The 18,354-nt window shown below is 51.7% G+C and overlaps 1 protein-coding gene across 2 annotated transcripts in view; it reads left to right on the plus strand.

Moving 5' to 3' along the window:
- Positions 1 to 6,828: 6,828 nt before the first annotated feature.
- PDE4C (phosphodiesterase 4C) overlaps positions 6,829 to 18,354 on the plus strand; it is a gene marked incomplete at its 5' end in the record, with an annotated part of 28,633 nt that continues 17,107 nt past the window's right edge. For both annotated transcript variants that reach the window (XM_081093175.1, XM_081093177.1), the window contains 2 exons: positions 6,829 to 6,870; positions 15,900 to 16,105. In XM_081093175.1, coding sequence (XP_080949301.1) covers positions 6,829 to 6,870; positions 15,900 to 16,105 — 248 coding nt within the window. The remainder of the gene's footprint in view (positions 6,871 to 15,899; positions 16,106 to 18,354) is intronic.

Here is an 18,354-nt window from a genome sequence, read left to right on the forward strand (position 1 = left end):
AGAAGGTGGGCCTCTCGATAGCTGGAGGGGGCCGTCCTGCCCAGCCAGACTCCTGGTGTCTGGGCCCTTTCCTCAGGCCAGGCTGGTCTGCCGGGCCCCCGCCCCCAGAAGGGCTGCTCCCCCCAGAAGCAAGGTGGGGGGTCATGAGAACAGCTGCACCCCACCCCTCCACCGCCCCCACTCCAGCCCTGAGGATGCCACTTCTGCAGCCCCAGCCTGACCTGAGCCAGTGAGAAGCTGTGGCTGCCTCATACCCAGTTTGAGGTTCCATGCTCAACCTGTTCCCATCAGCCAGCCCGCAAGGGAAGGGGGGCCCAGGGCCATGGGAAGGGGGACACAGGCTCATTTCCTGGTCCCTAAGCACCTGTGGCTCCCAGAAGCTCCTGGTGCCTGGTTGCCTTCTGCTGCCCTGCAGGACTGTTCCCAGGGTAAAGAACTGAACTTCTTAGTGAGATTTATTTTACAGTTGACATACAATATTATATTACTTTCAGGCGTGCAGCAGTGATTCAATAAGGGCTGAACTCTTGCATTGCCTCCCCTCCCACAAAACCATCACACTCTCTGACCCGTGTACCTGCCCCAAACCTGTGATATCAGAGTGGAGGCCGCCACGCGTATGACGCGTTCTGCAGGCAAGGGCTTCCCTCGGAAAGCACCGTATTTATCCCCATTTTATAGCTCAGGGAATCGGGGCTTATGCTAGTCTCCCAGCCTGTGCCAGAGCTGGATTAGAACCGGCTGACTTGGCCCCAGCCAGCCTCCTGGTCTAGGGGTTTCTGGGCAAAGCAGACTCAGGGCACAGTCCATAGAAATAGCTCCAAGCCCTGGCTGGTAGCTCGGTTGGTTAGCGTGTAGTCCCCATATGCCAAGGCTGTGTTCGATCCCCGGTCAGGGCACATACAAGAAGCAACCAGTGAAGGTATAAATGAGTTGAACAACAAATTTCTCTCTCTCTCTCTCTCTCTCTCTCTCTCTCTCTCTCTCTCTCCCCCCCCCATCAATAAAAAACAAACAAACAAACTTCATAAAAATAGAAATAAAAATAAACCCACTTTACCTCTGACCAGCTCTCCAGTAGCTCATGAGCTCCTGCCTGCTCTGTGCCAGGCCCTCAGCAGAGCTTGTGTCCTCACTACCTCCTCTTTCAAGAATCACTAGTTTTCCTCAATTCACTTTAAAATTTTTTAAAAATATGTTTTTATTGATTTCAGAGAGAGGAAGGAAGAGGGAGAGAGAGATAGAAACATCCATGATGAGAGAGAATCATCAATCGGCTGCCTCCTGCCTGCCCGCTCCTGGGGACTGAGCCGGCAACCCCAGGCATGTGCACTGACCAGGAATGGAACTGTGACCTCCTGGTTCATGGGTCAATACTCAACCACTGAGCCACACTGGCTGGGCTTCCTCAGTTCACTTTTATTTATTTTTTTAAAAAATATATTTTATTGCATTTTTTTACAGAGAGGAAGGGAAAGGATAGGAAGTTAGAAGCATCGATGAGAGAGAAACATTGATCAGCTGCCTCCTGCACACCCCCACTGGGGATGTGCCCACAACCAAAGTACATGCCCTTGACCGGAATCGAACCTGGGACCCTTCAGTCCGCAGGCCGACACACTCTCCACTGAGCCAAACTGGTCAGGGCCCTCAGTTCACTTGAAAAGTTCAGCTCCCCAGAGTCCTGGCTTGGCTTCAAGTCCACGGTGGCCCCTGAGTCACCCTCATTTCAGCAAAACTTCTCTTCATCTGGATTCTTCCTCAAATGAGGTGAGAGGCAGTTTGGGAAGGCTGGCCTTTTAGTCCTTGACTCCTTGGAGGTCCTTGAGGGGCCCTCTTCCCACCTTCCTAGTTCCCTTAGGCCTCAGTTTCCCATCTGTAAAATGGGGACAAAGTCAGGCCCCGGCACAATGCCTCTCCTAGGCTCAGCTGTCATCCCCTCAGGGCCTGGGAGACTGGACAGAGCAAAGTGGGTCTGCGTGTGGACCCAGACCCCCTTGAGCCTAGTGCTGGAGGTTATTTCCACATTTCTGCCGTCTGGGAGGTAAGAGAGGAAGCATGAAGATCCACTCAGGGCCGCGTGGACAGGGCCGATGAATGAACTCGCAAGCAGCTAAGGTGCCCAGCAGCCTGGAACTGGGAAGGAAGTAACTGTAGGAGGTGGCCCATGAAATATTTACCCACCCTCAGCCTGGCCCCAGGGCTCCGTGCTGGGAGGGCCAGGAGCCAGGGAGCAGCTGGAACAAGGTTGGGGGCGGAGTTTTTCAGAGCTTTGATCCCCTGACTACTCCCTGCGCCCAGGCCTCTACCCCCTCCCCATTAGAACTCTGAGTTTGTCCTGACCAGAGTTGAGCACTGACCTATAAACCAGGGATCAGGGTTCAATTCCCGGTCAGGGCACATGCCCAGGTTGTGAGCTCGATCCCCAGTGTGGGGCGTACAGGAGGGAGCCGCTCAATGATTCTCTCTCATCGTTATTCTCTCTCTCTCTCTCTCTCTCTCTCTCTCTCTCTCTCTCTCTCTCTCATCAATAAAAATATATTTAAATCAAACAACAAAAAGCTCTGAGTTTGGCCATGAGGACCTTCCAGGCACCTGCAGAAGATTAGGGCTGATCCTCTCTGGGGAGCTCCGAGGGGGCCTGTGCACCCACATGCGCAGGCCTGTGTAGCTCTCAGAGCTGCTGGCTGCCAGAGATGGGTTCAGACAGAGAGCTCCGTAAGGAACCGCCTTTCCCACTCCCCCAGTTCCCCTGGGCACAGGCTTACTCTCTGAGGGAAGAGGGAAGAGGCATCCAGAGAGGGCGGCCCGGGTCCCCCACCCTTGCCCCTCATCGTCCTCTCCCTGTGCCCTCTGGTGTTTGCTTTCCGATGTTGGGAGGGAGCTGAGACCTCAACTTCCAAACCCTGCTCCCCTTTTCCCTCCAGCTGCAGCTCTCCTAGTTCAGTGGAACACGCCACCACTCACTCCAGCCCCCCCGCCCCGCCCCACCCCACCCCTAGTTCAGGGGCAGACTCCCTGACCCGCCCCCCAGCCCCTTAAACTCAGAGGTAACCCCCACCATCCAGTCCAGCTCCAGCTCCACAAATTTAGGGTGGGTGCCCACCGCCCCACAACCAGAGACAATCCCCCACCCCGATTCTGGCTCTCCAGCTCAGAGCTCACCCCCACCTCCCACTCCTGCCACCCGAGTTCCACCTCCTTGACCCTGCACTCGAGCCCCACTTCCGGTGCCCTTGGCCACAGCTGACTGTACCTCTGTGGCTCTGTGCTTCTGGGCAGCTGGGGGGGGGGGGGGGGCGGGGGGGGGTAGGGGTGGTGGGAATGGCTGAGGTTACCAGGCTGCAGTTCTGGGATCAGCCTCCAGGGAGAGACACAGACCTGAGAATGTGCTGGAAAGGGCCGCACCCCTCCCCTCCACTCCCCGTATTGCTGAAAGCTCTGAGGCCTTCTTCATTTCACGCACATTTATTAAGTGCCTAGTGTGTGTCACAAACACTAGGGGACACAGCTGTGTTGGAAGACGGGTTATAAGTAAATTCCATATTTGTTTATCAAATAACAAAATAGAACAGAATAAAGGGTTGGAATATGAGTACAAATGGTTTAAATTTTTTAAAAAGTGGCCAGTAAAGGTCTCAGTTTGAAAAGTTGAGGGAGGAGCCACAAAGTTATCGAGGAGGAGAGCAGCCTAGGTAGCAGGCACAGCCTGTGCAAAGGTCCTGAGGTAGGACTGTGCCTGGTGCATTTGAGGAAGAGTGAGGCGGCTGGAACTGGGAGTGGGGTACTAGCGGGGAGGCCGTGAGGGTGGGAATATTGTACCGTGTGACCATCCAGGACCCCAGGGGTTCAACAGAGGACAAGAATTTTTAGAGGCATCCAGAAAAATTTGTCACTCAAACTGCCATGTTGTCTCCGGAATGTTCAGAGCAGAGTGCAAGCACAAAGTGCTTAAAGTCACAGGATAGAAGCCACCTTCTCAGAGTGTCCCCTTTCATAGGATCACCGGAAGGCCGCAGCGTTTGTAAACCGAGTTCTAGATTTTCCTCACTTTGTAAGAACTCCTGAGTGGCCAATGAGAGCAGTGGAAACTGCTGAGCTGAGGCAGCAAACGGAATGAATTCCTCATAGACAGATACGTTCACAAGCAAAAGGATAAGAAGGCACTTTAACAAGTTAGAGCAGCGACCAGAGAGGGAAGTGAGCACGCTCCTGGGAAGGGGTTTAAAGGTTCTGGGCCCCTGAGGGTATCGCAGCCTGGGGAGGGTGGGGTCCAGGGCTGACTCAGGGCTCCTCCCCTCAGCTCCAGGTGACACGGGGGCCTGAGTTGCACAGGAACCTGGGGGTGGGAGTGACAGTGTATCTGTTGGTGTTCTTTTTGCTCAGTGGGTCTGTGGTAATGGCCGTGAGGTGCTGCCACCAGGGTGAGCCTGAGTCCCAGAAGCCAGATGAGATGTCCATGGTGAGATGGGGGCTGGGCTGGGGGCCGCCATCCCAGGCAGAGCAAGTCCCTGGTGCCCGAAGACTCCCTTGTGTGTGTTCTTTTTCCAGGGAGCCATGGGCCAACGGTCATCCTTGCCCATCGCCCACCAGAGCCATCCCTGTAGCGTGGGGACTCAGATGGGCCCGGGCACCTGGGGAGGGGCAAGGTTGGAATAAAGCCCCTACTATTCCTCTGAGGCGTCCTGAACGATGGATTCCTGTCCTACTACATGCTAGGGTCACAGTGCGGACCGTTTCTCTACCCTCACGAGGCCCACAGCCTTGAGGGACGGAGACAGACGACAGCCAGGGGGTCAAATAACATTTCAGATGGTTCCGAAGGCGAGGGAATCACATGTTGGGCCTGTGGCCAGATTCCAGTGGCCTGTGTGTCCAGGTTTGCTGACCGGGCAAGGAGGCTTCTCCGAGGCTTACCCAATGGTTGAGCTGAGGCCTCAAAGGTGGGAAGGAGCATCCGGGGGAAGGCCGGGCAGGTGACAGAAAGCAGGCACAGCCAGGAAAAAGGCCCTGGGGTAGGAGGAACTTGGGGTGTTTGGGAAACAGCAAAGAGGTGTGTGGTCCCTGGGAAGGAGGGTGGGTTTAACCTGAGCACCTGGTGGAGTTTTCAGCCAGTCAGTGGTGGGTCTGGTTGGCCTTCCCTCAGGTGTTTATGGGGCGGATAAGCGGAGGGAGAAGGTGTTCCAGGAGGCAGGGCTAACCCTATGCAAAGGCTTGGAGGCAGGGAAGCCCAGACGCGTGCGGAGAGCAGGGAGTCAAAATGCCCCTCCCCCCATGCCCAGTCCTGCTTTTCAGGCCTGAGCTCGACCCCCACTCTCTCCCCTCCCATTGGACAGGAGGGAAAACCCGAGTGTTCGAGGAGCAGGCCTGGGGCTGGGGACCCTCGGCAGGTCAATGGACTCCACCCACTCCTGTCCCCACCAGGACCTGAAAGCTTCTCTCGCTGGAACATGGAAGCTTCGAGCCCCCTGGCCAAGACTGGGGCCTGGAGCTGCCCCCTCCGGGCTGGGTTTATCCTGCTGTAAAATGAGTGGTCAGAGAGCCTGGAGTCAAGGTCACCCCACACATGGGGGGAAAGCCGCTGGAGGGACAGTCATGCTCTAGTGATTCCTGGGGGCAGCAGGCAGCAGTTCTGGTGAAACATTAACTTGTGGCGGCTCAGGAGGCAGCAGCACCAGAGGAACGCCTGTCCCTGCCGCAGGCCCCCCGTGCACTTTCCTGGGGCCGGGTTCAGCTGCAGCTCCAGCCCCTGCTGTTTGCGGAGGGGTTGTTGACCGGACAGCGTGGTGAGCAACTTCCCCGGAGCCTCCAGGGACCCCTGAGGGCCACCCCCAAACCCTAGAGGGCTTTGCGGTGAAGCAGTGTCCCGGACCTCCAGCTGGTAAAATCTTCCCGTCTTACGGCACCTCTCTCCGTGTCCTCCTCTGTCTGTTTGTCTCTCTTCTCTATCTACATCCCTCTGTCTCTCTGTTCCTCTCTCTGTGCCTCTCCATCTCTCTCTCTGTCAATGTCTGCCTCTTTCCTCTTCCTTCCCCCCCCCTCTCTTTCCATCTCTCTGTCTCTCTCCATTTCTCTCTCTGACTCTCTGTGTTTCCATCTCTCTCCCTCTCTCATAAGCAAACACAGGTACAATTGAACTTAACACCCACCTGCCCTGCTCTCCCACACATAGGGCAGCCTCCTGGCCACTCTCTCTCTCTTACACCCGCCTTGGTGATATCTCCCCGTCACTCTGCCCGCAGCCTCCTGGCTGGGTCCTAAGGGTGGTATGCAGGTGTGTCCAGTCTGGGCCTGGTGCTCAGATAGTTAAAGGCCTCTGCTGGGGGAAGCCTGAACCGCCCTCTTGGGCAGGTCCCGTCCTCCCCTACCCAGCTCCATGGCAGGGCACAGGACTCCTCAGTGCCAGGCCTGCCTGGGCCTCACAGAGCCGGTGTGAGTCTGGGGTGCTCTCAGGTGGTAGGCTGGGGTCTCCAAACCCTCCAGAGCTGGTCTGGGAACTGAACGGCTCCCCCAAGGAACCTGGGGCCAGGGGACTTCTTCCCGAGGGACCTGATGGTCCCAAGCTGCTGACCACAGTAGGGAGCAGGGAGGGGGCTTGAGGAGTGCATGTGGGCACCCAGCCCCTGCCCCTGGAGGGAGGCCCCTGCAGAGGTCCAGGTGGTGTCCACACTGGTGCCTGTGCTGCAGCCTAGCTACCTCAGCTGAGCATCTGTGGGTTCCAGGAGAGGGTGCAGGGTGTGGGAGTGAGCTCCCATCTAGGGGGCATGGCTGGGCTACTGGGGCCTGGGGTTTCACATCCATCTCCCCAGGTTCGGAGAGGCCTGCAGCATGAGGCGCAGCGGAACAGCACTTCCCTTCCTGCTAAGTGAGGTGAGTGGTAGGAGACGGCCTTATACAGGCCATGGGGGAGGGGTGTCCCAGCAACCCCCTACTCTGAAACACCCAGAGCTGCCTGGAGACCCACTTACAAGTGGGGAAACCAAGGCCCAGAGAGGCCACTCAAAGTCTGAGACTCAATCCAGGTATCTAGTCCAGGGTTGCAGCCACTATCTTTGGGTGCAAGGGACCAATGGGGAAGGGGAGGCAGAGACTCTTGGGTCTGGAAACAAGGTTTTTTATTGCCCAAGGAAAGGAGGCCACACTTTTGGGTCAGAGGCAACGGCTCCATTCATAGAGACTGGAGCAGGCTTAAAGGTGACAGTGAGCAGGATTTAGGTAGTGAGTTCATTCAGCAGGAGCTGGGTTTGAATCCCAGGCTGGTCACTGACACATGAGTGGTTGATAACCTCTCCAGGACTATTTCCTTATGTAAAAAAAAGGGGGGGGGGCCTAAAACCTTGAGAGAGGTCAGGATGAGCCAGCAGGCAAGTACCCACATGTAAGTTTTCTCTCTTTACTGCAACTAGCACAGCTAGAGAGTGGATGAGTTCCTGAGTAGGGGCAGCTGGGGATTGAGAAAAAGAAAGAAACAGACACAGAGACAATAGGGAAAGCTGGGACCGGGTGGGACAGCTGTCCTTGGATAGAGAGACAAGGACCCAGAGCCGGTGCAGTACATTTATTTTATACAGTATGATTCCAGGGGAGTTTTACTAGAGTTTAAGACAAAGGAAATTATGTGAAATCATGGTTAAAGATCAAGCTGTAATTCTTCATTCTTATGACTTCTTTGTAATTGTCACTCCTGGCTGAGCCCGGATAATTGTGTCTGTTCCTTGCACCTGGCTGAACTTAAATAATGAAAGCCACCCCCTGGCACCTGAGCTAAAGGTTAGGCTGACAACATACCTGCATCTGGCATGGTATGTTTCCAGGACGTGGCTCTGCTGAAGTCACTGGACTCAGCCGACAATCAGCTCAGGTGCCTTCCCCGGTGCTCTCTACATCTCCCCCTTTTTTATTTTTAAATGCAGCTTATGGACATCTAATTGGAGCCTTCAGACTTGAGATCGCAGGAGCTTGCTGCTGACTGAAAGAAAGCAGGATAAAATTAGTAGTGCACAAAGGAATCCTATTAGGTACCAAGTGGTGTGTTTTAACATATTCCATGGATTAAATCCTTTTAAATCATCCAGCAATTCTTTTGCCAGTTTTGCAGGAGATATAATTTCATCACGACTACCCTGAATGGCTTGCACATGTTTGTGTAGCCACACTAGGTCTATACTGATATTATTATGATGCCGTATTCCCTGTAGGTGCATCTTAATTTTACTCCAATTCCATAGAGAACTGTTATAGCGGGCTGAAGTCACACAAATACGTGTAAAAGCAGCATGGTATTACAGCTGCTGTCTAGTCTTGACACTTTCTAATTGATTACCTAGTCCTATTACTGCAGTTTCCAAAGCATTTAGCTTTGTTTCTAGCTTTTTGTTTATATCTTCTTGATCATAAAATACAGTCAAGGTGTTCTGAGCCAATTCATGGACAAACTCTGCACTCTGGATGCTTTGGGTCAATGCAAGAGAAGCAGTCACAGCAGATGCAATAACAGTAACTAGGGTAACAATACCAAAAATAATAAGGCCCAAAGCACGCTTTTCCCGGGACAGCTGATTGTGTAATTCCTACAATGCCTGAAGGCCCACATCATGATATCATTTTCCTGTTATATTGGTAGGAAGCATAATAAAAGAAGGCTGCTTTAAAATTAATATATCTTCATTCAGATTATGCCTGGAAACACAGCTGGTAAGGTTACAGTGGTGGTGTGGGACAGCACACTGGGTGTCTAATCTGGTGATGTTTGTATTTCCAGTCACCAGTACATATGGGGGCTGGGCACAGGCTTATAAGCCATAGCAAGGGCTTGATGAACATGTTCCTTTAATATCAGCTAAGAAAGAGCCAGTAAAATTAAGAAAGTCAAGGGCAGCGGCTAAACGCCAAAGATCTTTCTGTAAATTTCCTGTTTTCGTGGTCAGGGCGTTACCCACAAACCCTCCTGGTGACATAGGCTGGTGATGGGGACATTTAGCATCAAGTCTGTGAGACCAACCCAATACATACAAGTCAGAGCCAGAAATATTATGTCTCACTGGTACAGGATTGGCACAATCTTGCCATTGAGGAAATGCTCCCAGCTCAATAGTGGTGCTAATAGGACAGTAGGGAAGTGGGGGATGCGTATCAGACAGCCATTGGGTGGTCTTAGGAAACCCTAGTTTATATATTTTCCCACATCCCAGGGGCCCGAGACGTTAGCAACGTCTGTACCTCCCTCCGTAGGACGTCTTATTTTCTTGGCCAAGCTGCAAACATTCTGAAGTCCCCTTTTTCGGTAAACAAATAGGGAGCTCCCCACTAAAGCCATTATACGTATAATCACCTTGGGAAGAAGGAGTTATGTGCTTGTCGGAGTACCCCCGGCCATATTGGTGTTGTCAGTAAACACTGGGACTGATTCCCCGGTCCAGGTGGCTGGATTGACCACAGGGGGGTCTGGAACTTATGTCCAGGAAGTTTCTGCTGCGGCCGTACTTACCTGGCAGCTGACAAGCGCCATCACAGCAACAAAAAGGGTGGAGGGGGTTACCTGACCCCCCCGTTCTCTCACCACCGGCCGAGCATCGATGGTCAGCTTCTTCAGTTGACCCCATGTGGGGACACTAGCTTCTCGGGTGGCCTTGGTCACCTGCCTTCTGCGTTTCTCCTTCTTGGGGGTCGGTGACTGAGCTGGCATCATCACGGGAGGTGTGACCTTCAGCTTCTTGAATGGTGGGCTGAGCTGTTCTCCCAGGTCCATGGTCATGACGCACCACTTGCTCTGGCACCCAGATGGGGTTAGAAGCACGTTCTGGGAAGATACAGACGGGGCCTCTTCCCCACATCATTACGGATCTGGCCCTCCCCACTGCCCTGTTTGTAAATCCTTCCATCGTGCCATACCGGCAGACGCCATGGCACCAGGAGCTGGATGCCTCTCGGCTGCTGTGCGACCCTCATTGTCACAATTTAAAATTTTAAAGTATAAAGAGCATGATTTAACTGATTCCGTGGAGTAGGATCATACCCATCTCCCCCTTTTTGTTTTTTGTAATGAGTCTTCAAGGTTCGATTAGCTCCTTATACAATCGCCTGTCCCTGAGGATTATAGGGAGTTCCTGTATTATGTATTATTTGGTATTGCTTGCAAAACTGCTGAAAGGAGGAGCTAGCATAGGCAGGTCCATTGTCTGTTTTTATTTCTAGGGGCCGTCCCATGACTGGAAACGGCGCTAGGCAGTGGTTAATTACATGCTTTGCACTTTCCTTCATGAGAGAGAAAAGAAACATTCGAGGCCTTTTAGAGCCTTGGATGTGCCCACAACCAAGGGATGATGTAAAGTCAATTCTAGATCAAGAGAAAGTTTCTTAAAATTCAAACCCTTGAAGGATTGTCAAACTTGATTTTACCAAAAGATTATATATTCAAGTGTATTAGACAGGAACATAGGCTAGTAAACTCCAGTTCCTATGATTAAAAGATTTTTTTTTAAATACCTGATTAATATAACATAATTATTTTACTAGAAAAGAACTAACCAAAATAAGGCTTATTTTTTTTAACTTTATTTGTCCTTGGATGTGGACAGCAAATGACACTAATTGGATTTCTGCTATCAATCTTCCTAAATATTTTGACATAAGTTATTTACTCTTTGTTTAGGGAGGCAAAATGGAAAAAACTTAATTTTTCAATGATGACCAAAAAATAAATAGCCAATATTTTTTTAGATTGACATTTATGAACACACTTTAAATGTACTCTTACTTTTAAGAAAATATACCTTTAACAAAGTACAAGAGAACTTCTGTAATAAAACCTAAGAGCGCGTGAATTAAAACTTGTCTAGCAATTAATGCTTCAGCATTTCATGTTATTTAAAAATATTTAGATGTTTATTATTTAACCTAGCCATGCTCCAACGTCAGTCCTGGCTGGGCGGCTGCTAGCGAAACCTTTCTTATCATCTGAGTCACCCCCATGACGGTGACGCTTGTCCGGCTCTGCCTCAAACTCTAGCTCCCGCTCATAATTCGGAGGTAAATCTTTATCTGGCGGGCTTTGGATGGCGGTGGCAGGAGTGGCGGGCGGAGGAGGAGGAGGAGGTGGCGCAGAGGGGGGAAGTGGTGTTTTTTGAGATTCGCACCCCTCCACTGTAGGCTGTAAAGCCATGGCCACACCCTCCTTAGACATTCTTAATCTCTCCTGCTCTGGCTCAAGGCAATTACGCATTAAAGGCCATAGTGTGAATGTAGGAATAGGAATCTTCCCTGGACCTTCTGCTGTGTATGGGTCATGCAACTGCTTTCCAGCCTTTTTCCAGGTGTAAAAGTTGACAGTTCCCTCTTCAGGAAACCAAGGGCACGTTTCCTTAACAAAACCTAAGAAATCAAGAATTTGACTATGCTTACAGAGCGTCTTCTAGCTCTGAGCATAGTTTTAAGCATTTGAGAGTAGAGATCTCTTTCCCGAGACCCTGAATTTCCCATGTTTACACCCAGCTATTTCAATCCGCTCCTTACCTTACTTCTTGAATTCCTTGTGTGGTGCACTCCTGGAGCGTCCCCTCACCTGACTTTTGAGAGTTCCCCTGCACTCAGGTCCCTGATTCCGGGCGCCAGACACAAGTTTTCTCTCTTTACCGTGACCAGCACAGCTAGAGAGCGAACGAGTTCCTGAGTAGGGGCAGCTGGGAATTGAGAAAAAGAAAGAGACAGACACAGAGACAGCAGGGAAAGCTGGGATCAGGTGGGACAGCTGTCCTCAGATGGAGAGAAAATGACCCAGAGCCAGTGCAGCGTGTTTATTTTATACAGTATGATTCCAGGAAGTGTTACTAGAGTTTAAAACAAAGGAAATTATGTGAAATCATGGTTAAAGATCAAGCTGTAATTCTTCATTCTTGTGACTTCTTTGTAATTGTCACTCCTGGCTGAGCCCGGATAATTGTGTCTGTTCCTTGCACCTAGCTGAACTTAAATAATGGAACCCACCCCCTGGCACCTGAGCTAAGGGTTAGGCTGACAACATACCTGCATCTGGCACAGTATGTTTCCAGGACGTGGCTCTGCTGACCTCACTGGATCTAGCCGACAATCAGCTCGGGTGCCTTCACAGGTGCTCTCTACACCCACACACATTAGTACATTTATCCATCCCCATCTCTGAGCCACATCTTCCTCCTCTGTAAAGTGGGGACCTCTTGGCACTCCCCCAAACATTCAGTTTACAGCATCAGTCATTCCCTTTGCACATGGAGCACCTAGTGCCTGGCCTAGCACTATGCATGGGGGCACAGAGACTCATAGGCTGGTGAGACAGATGTTAAGCTAAGACCAAAAATAAAGTGGGTGAGTATGAGCGAGGCTGCCCAGGCTGGGCTGGAAGGGCTTCTCTGAGGAGGTGACAACTGAGCTGAAGAATGGTTGAAAATAAGCAGCCAGGCCCAGCCGGCATGGCTCAGTGGTTGAGCATTGACCTATGAACTTGGAGGTCATGGTTTGATTCCCAGTCAGGCACATGCCTGGGTTTCAGGCTCTATCCTCAGTGTGGGGCATGGAGGAGGCAGCTGATCAATGATTCTCATCATTGATGTTTCTATCTCTCTCTCCCTCTCCCTTCCTCTTTGAAATTAAAATATATATATATATATATATATATATATATATATATATATATATATATCATAAAGCAAATCACATCCCCTGAAAGCTCTCAATCCACTCCCAGAATTAATTCCCAATTCCTCACCCCACCCCTGAGGCCTTATTCCCACCTCAGGGCCTTTGCACCTGCTGTTCCTTCTGTCTGGTGTGCTATCTCCCAAGCTCTCTCCAGGTCAGCTCCTTCTCCTCTTTTCAAGTCTCAGATGAAAACTACCACCTCAGAAAGGCCCCCTAACTATGTCTGAGTGACATTTATCCCCCCATCACTCTCCAGGTCCTTACGTGGTTTCATTTTCCTTCTAGCACCATGGGAACTACCTTATTTATCTGTCGAATAGATAAATGAATATGAATGTGGGCAGTGGTTTGCCATCTGAGCTCAGTGTCCCCAAGTGGAAAATGGGCAGCTGAGCTTCATCAGTGGGCGTCCTGTCCTGGGAGGGGCCTGCTTTCCACACGCCCTCTGCTTTCCCCCAACACCATCCCAGCTGCTGGGAACCCTCCCTCCTGCGGGAGGCCAAGCGTCGACTACTTAGATTTCTGCATCAGAATTCAGGTGCCTGTGGGGGAGGGTGGGGAGGGTCAGTTATGCTCAAATGGGGATGGGCGGGGGTGGGGGGTGGGGGGGCGGGGGGGGGTGGGGGGGTGGGGGGGTGGGGGGGAGGCAGTCAGGAATCCTGGGTCCTAGAAGGATCAAGTCTGTGCGAAGAGCTGGGGGAGAGGGTAGCTAAGCAGCCCCCAGCTGTGTAACCCGCAGCAGGCCATTTCTCTCTGAACATTAACGCCCTCCTCTGTGGCATGGAAATAAGAGAAGAAAAGGAGCTATGCAGTTTCCCCGCCCCTAGTAGAGGCTCTGGGTGTGAACGGGTGTGCACTCCCTTCAGCGTCTCCCCTGCTCCCCTTGCCCTGGCTCTGGCCCTGAACAGCCTTGCGGTCTTGGACCTCACTTTCTAAATCTGAATGTTTGGTCTGATGGTGGACACAGACGCAATGGTGAGGCTCAGGGGCAGAGCAGAACACGGCTGGGCCGCCCTTTGAGCTCCACTTCTCCCGCGCCCCCATTTACTTCTTTGACCCCCATGGGGCACACACCCTCCGCTGTGGCTTCCAGTTTGGGTGCCACTCCCTGGGGTCAGCACCGCGGACAGCTCCCAGCCTGTGGGTGGCACGGGCAGCCCCCTCTTCTTTTTTCTTTCTTTCTTTTTTTTTTTTAATATATTTTATTGATTTTTTACAGAGAGGAAGGGAGAGAGATAGAGAGAGTTAGAAACATCGATGAGAGAGAAACATCGATCAGCTGCCTCCTGCACATCTCCCACTGGGGATGTGCCCGCAACCAAGGTACATGCCCTTGACCGGAATCGAACCTGGGACCTTTCAGTCCGCAGGCCGAAGCTCTATCCACTGAGCCAAACCGGTTTCGGCTCTCTTTTTTTTTTTTTTTTAAGCAAAGGTGGGAATGCATTAAAGAACAAGCACAGACTCCCACGTGGGAGGGGAAAGAGTCCCCTGTTCCTTTTTTTAAAATATATTTTATTGATTTTTTACAGAGAGGAAGGGAGAGGGATAGAGTTAGAAACATCAATGAGAGAGAAACATCGATCAGCTGCCTCCTGCACATCTCCCACTGGGGATGTGCCCGCAACCAAGGCACATGCCCTTGACCGGAATGGAACCCGGGACCCTTCAGTCTGCAGGCCGACGCTCTATCCACTGAGCCAAACCGGTTACGGCCTTTTTTTTTAAAAACAAAAAAAGACCAAAAGAACAGCGATGCAGAGGGCATGGGCACAACCCGGACGGACGGTGGCAGCAGCCGGAGCAGGAGCTGGGCCAGGAGGCCGGCGGGGTGGGGGCAGGACGCTGGCTGGGAGCTGAAGGGGGCCTGGGTGCGGCACCGCCCGTGGGGTTATGGCACGTGTGGGAGTGTTCCCGGTGAGCCGGCCACAGCCGGGCGGGACCGAGGCGGGGCAGGGTGAGCGGGAGGCAGGCACACGGGCGGGGCCGGGGGTTGGGGGGGCGCCCAGCCCGGCCACCTAGATCAGCAACCTCTCTGAGTCCGGGAGGAAGGCAGGGTCCCGGAGGCCTCTGTGGGAAGCTCCTCGGGGTCAGGGCCCCCTATTCTTTTATCACCTACGACCCAGAGGAATTGGTACTGTTTTCACACCACCACCCCTGCCCCATGGGGAAACTGAGGCATGCTTGCCCTAGACCCGGCAGCACGAATTGAACCAACCCCAGATCTGTTGGGCTGGAGAACTTACATTCCCCACTCATTAACTGAACCTGATTCTGTTTGGTGTTTAAATGCCTCTAGTGTTTACTCAGAGCATGCTTGCAAACGTTTTATTTAATTCCTCCTATCCAGTCCTTCCTTAAGAAACGAACTGTGGTTCAGAATCCAGAATCCCATCTCCACCATTTATTTATCAACCGCAACCTTGGGCAAGTTCCTAAAGCTCTGAGACTCGGTTTTCTTTTTTGTAATATGAAGATAATGGTATAGCTGAAACCGGTTTGGCTCAGTGGATAGAGCGTCGGCCTGCGGACTGAAGGATCGCAGGTTCGATTCCGGTCAAGGGCATGTACCTGGGTTGCGGGCACATCCCCAGTGGGGGATGTGCAGGAGGCAGCTGATGGATGTTTCTCTCTCATCGATGTTTCTAACTTTCTATCTCTCTCCCTTCCTCTCTGTAAAAAATCAATAAAATATATTTTTTTAAAAAAGATAATGGTATAAAATGGCCTCACCGTGCCTCATGAGCTGACCCACAAGGGTGTCTTAGAACAGCACCTATGTGGAATGAGTGTGCAAGAAAGGCTGTCTATTGGTACTGCCATTATTATTCACTTGTTTATTTACTGCATGTTTTATTTTTATATTTTAATAAATAATATAACTTATGAAATACCATTAAAGTGCCCATTATTATAACTAACAGCAGTATATACTACATGATGTTATAAATAATGAATATACTGTGTATTAATTGATTAATAAATAAATATTGCTGTAATACCTACTATAGGCCAGGCACTATTCACATCCAGCTCCCCATTTCATAGATGAGGGAACTGAGGTTCAGAGAAGTAAATTCACTCGGGGGGGGGAGAGTAAAACTGAGGTACAGCTCTCTGGGCCAGTCCAGGTGTCTGGGTGAAGGAATCTCAGAGCATCATGGTCCCAGGGAGCCAGGAAGGTCCATGCCTGGGAACTCACTCATGTCTTGTTACTGTCTCCCTAGCAGGTCCGAGAGTCTGTGGATTCTAGCTCAGCCCCTGTGAGTCCCCGGGGCAGCGGTGTCATCTGGAGACGCTTCTCCGGGACCCCATTGCTGCCGCCGCTGTCGAGCCGCCTCCGGGCCCCTGGAGAAACTGAGCCCAGCTCCTGCGTGGTGTTCACCATCGGGGCTCGAGGGACAGAGCAAAGCCATGGTCCAGCTTCAAGCAGGTGAGGAGGCAGATGGGGATCAAGGGGGTCAATCCCAGGAGCGGAAAACGCCTCGTCTAGATGGACCTTTCTTTGACTTATTCATAAAGCACTTATTAAGCACCTATTGTGTGCCAGGCCCTGTACTAGGGGCACAGCCATGGGCAAGTAGGTGCTCATGGGCTGACGGTGGAGACAGAGTCATGCCAACTGGAGAGATGAAAGTGCCATGGAGCCCAGAGGGCTTCTGACCCAGCACTGGGGAGTAGAGGGTGAGAAAGGACTTCTTGGAAGAAGTGGCATCTAAGGAAGCAGAGGTGGCTTAAAGGATGAAGAGAATCAGCAAGGAGGAGCACCAGGGAGGAACGGATTGTGCAAAGCCTCAAACCCAAGAGGATCAGGTGTATGAGGGGTTGGAGACAGATCAACACGGCTGGAGGGTGGGAGGAGAGCCTGGGGAGGTGGGAAGGGGCTGGACCACACAACAACTCAGGGTGTAATGGGAGCCATGGGTGTGTTTTCAAGAGAGTGAATTGATACGATTGGCATTGGAATTTTAAAAAAAAAATTCCTTCTGGCTCCTGGGGGTGGGGGTGGGGGTGGGATCGTCAGGGGCGGGTGGAAGCAGCAGGAGCCCAGTGAGAAGGCAGCTCTGGGCAGGAGATGGTAGTGGCTAAACCAGGGGGGGAGCCATGGGCTGGCGAGAAGCAGGCAGATTCGGAAGTTAGTTATGAAGTAGACACACCAGGCACTGGTGGACGCCCGCAGAGGGTACATGAGAGCAGGGATTGGTATGGACAGCTCCTGGTCTTTGACCCTCCACATGTGACATTCGTTTACATCCTTGCAACGATGCCAAGAGGTGGGGACACCATCATTACCCCCACTTTCCAGAATAGAAAACAAGCTTGGGGAGGGGAAGTGCTAACTGACCAGCAGGAGAACACATGTCCCCCACCAGTGGGTCAAGTTGTCCCTCACTGTCAGTTTTGGAGGACAGGGGACTGAAAGGAAGGCCGAGAACTGAGCCATAAAAGTAAAGGACAGGCCTAGCCAGCGTGGCTCAGTGGCTCAGTTCGGCCCAGGAACCATCAATCAGGTTCAATTCCCAGTCAGCACATGCCCGGGTTGTGGGCTTGATCCCTAGTAGGGGCCATGCAAGAGGCAGCCAATCAATGATTCTCTTTCATCAGTGATGTTTTTATGTTTCTCTCCTTCTCCCTCCTCTCTCTCTGAAATCAATAAAAACATATTTAAAAATTTTTTAAAGTAAAGGACAGAGAGGGGTCACTTGTTTTTTTAAAAATATATATTTTATTGATTTTTTTACAGGGAGGAAGGGAGAGGGATAGAGAGCCAGAAACATCGATGAGAGAGAAACATTGATCAGCTGCCTCCTGCACACCCCCTACTGGGTATGTGCCCGCAACCAAGGTACATGCCCTTGACCGGAATGGAACCCGGGACCCTTCAGTCCGAAGGCCGACTCTCCATCCACTGAGCCAAACCGGTCAGGGCTGGGGCCACCTGTTTTTTTTATCACCCAGCAAGACATGGCGGTACTGAGGCTTGAGCTCAGTCCGTCTGGCTCCATGACCCAGATAGTTTCCATTTCTCCAACCTAGTGGTACAAGAGTGAGGGTAGAGGGTAGAGTCTCCATGGGAAATATCCACAAAGTATCCTCTATGCCCTCTGAAAAAATCTTCCTGCTCACAGATTTTCTGCACCAAGTGGCTTCAAAGGCCTTCCTGCCACAGCCTAGTGCCTGCACTTCTCAGCCCTACTCTTGTCCACATGCACTTCTTTTCAAAAATTGTATTTATTGATGAGAGAGAGAGATTTGTTGTTCCACTTATTTATGCATTCATTGGTTGATTCCTGTATGTGCTCTTAACAAGAACCCCCAAACGTTGGTGTACTGGGACAATGCTCTAACCAACTGAGCTACTCGGCCGGGGTGTCCACATCTACTTCTCTCAATCATGATGGAAAATGTTCTCACCCTTCCTTTTCCACTTCCCAGGAAATTTCTCCTGAGATTCAAATGCCTGGCGGGAAGGGCCTTGAGTTTCTAGAACTGGGGAAGGGAGAGGCATGCCTGTGAGGTGGGGCCCATGGTGTGTCACAGAACAAATGAGATTCTGCCATTTCCACTGGGCATTGGTGTGGCGATGAAAGGGTGCCCTTCTTTGCCCACTCCCACTGTTGGCGGCCCTGACCAGAGGCAGCTTGTGTGCCCACCCCAGACATGCATGCTTTTCTGTTCTCC

This window comes from Myotis nattereri (assembly GCF_964212035.1).
Source record: "Myotis nattereri genome assembly, chromosome: 5".
Taxonomy (NCBI): Eukaryota; Metazoa; Chordata; class Mammalia; order Chiroptera; family Vespertilionidae; genus Myotis; species Myotis nattereri.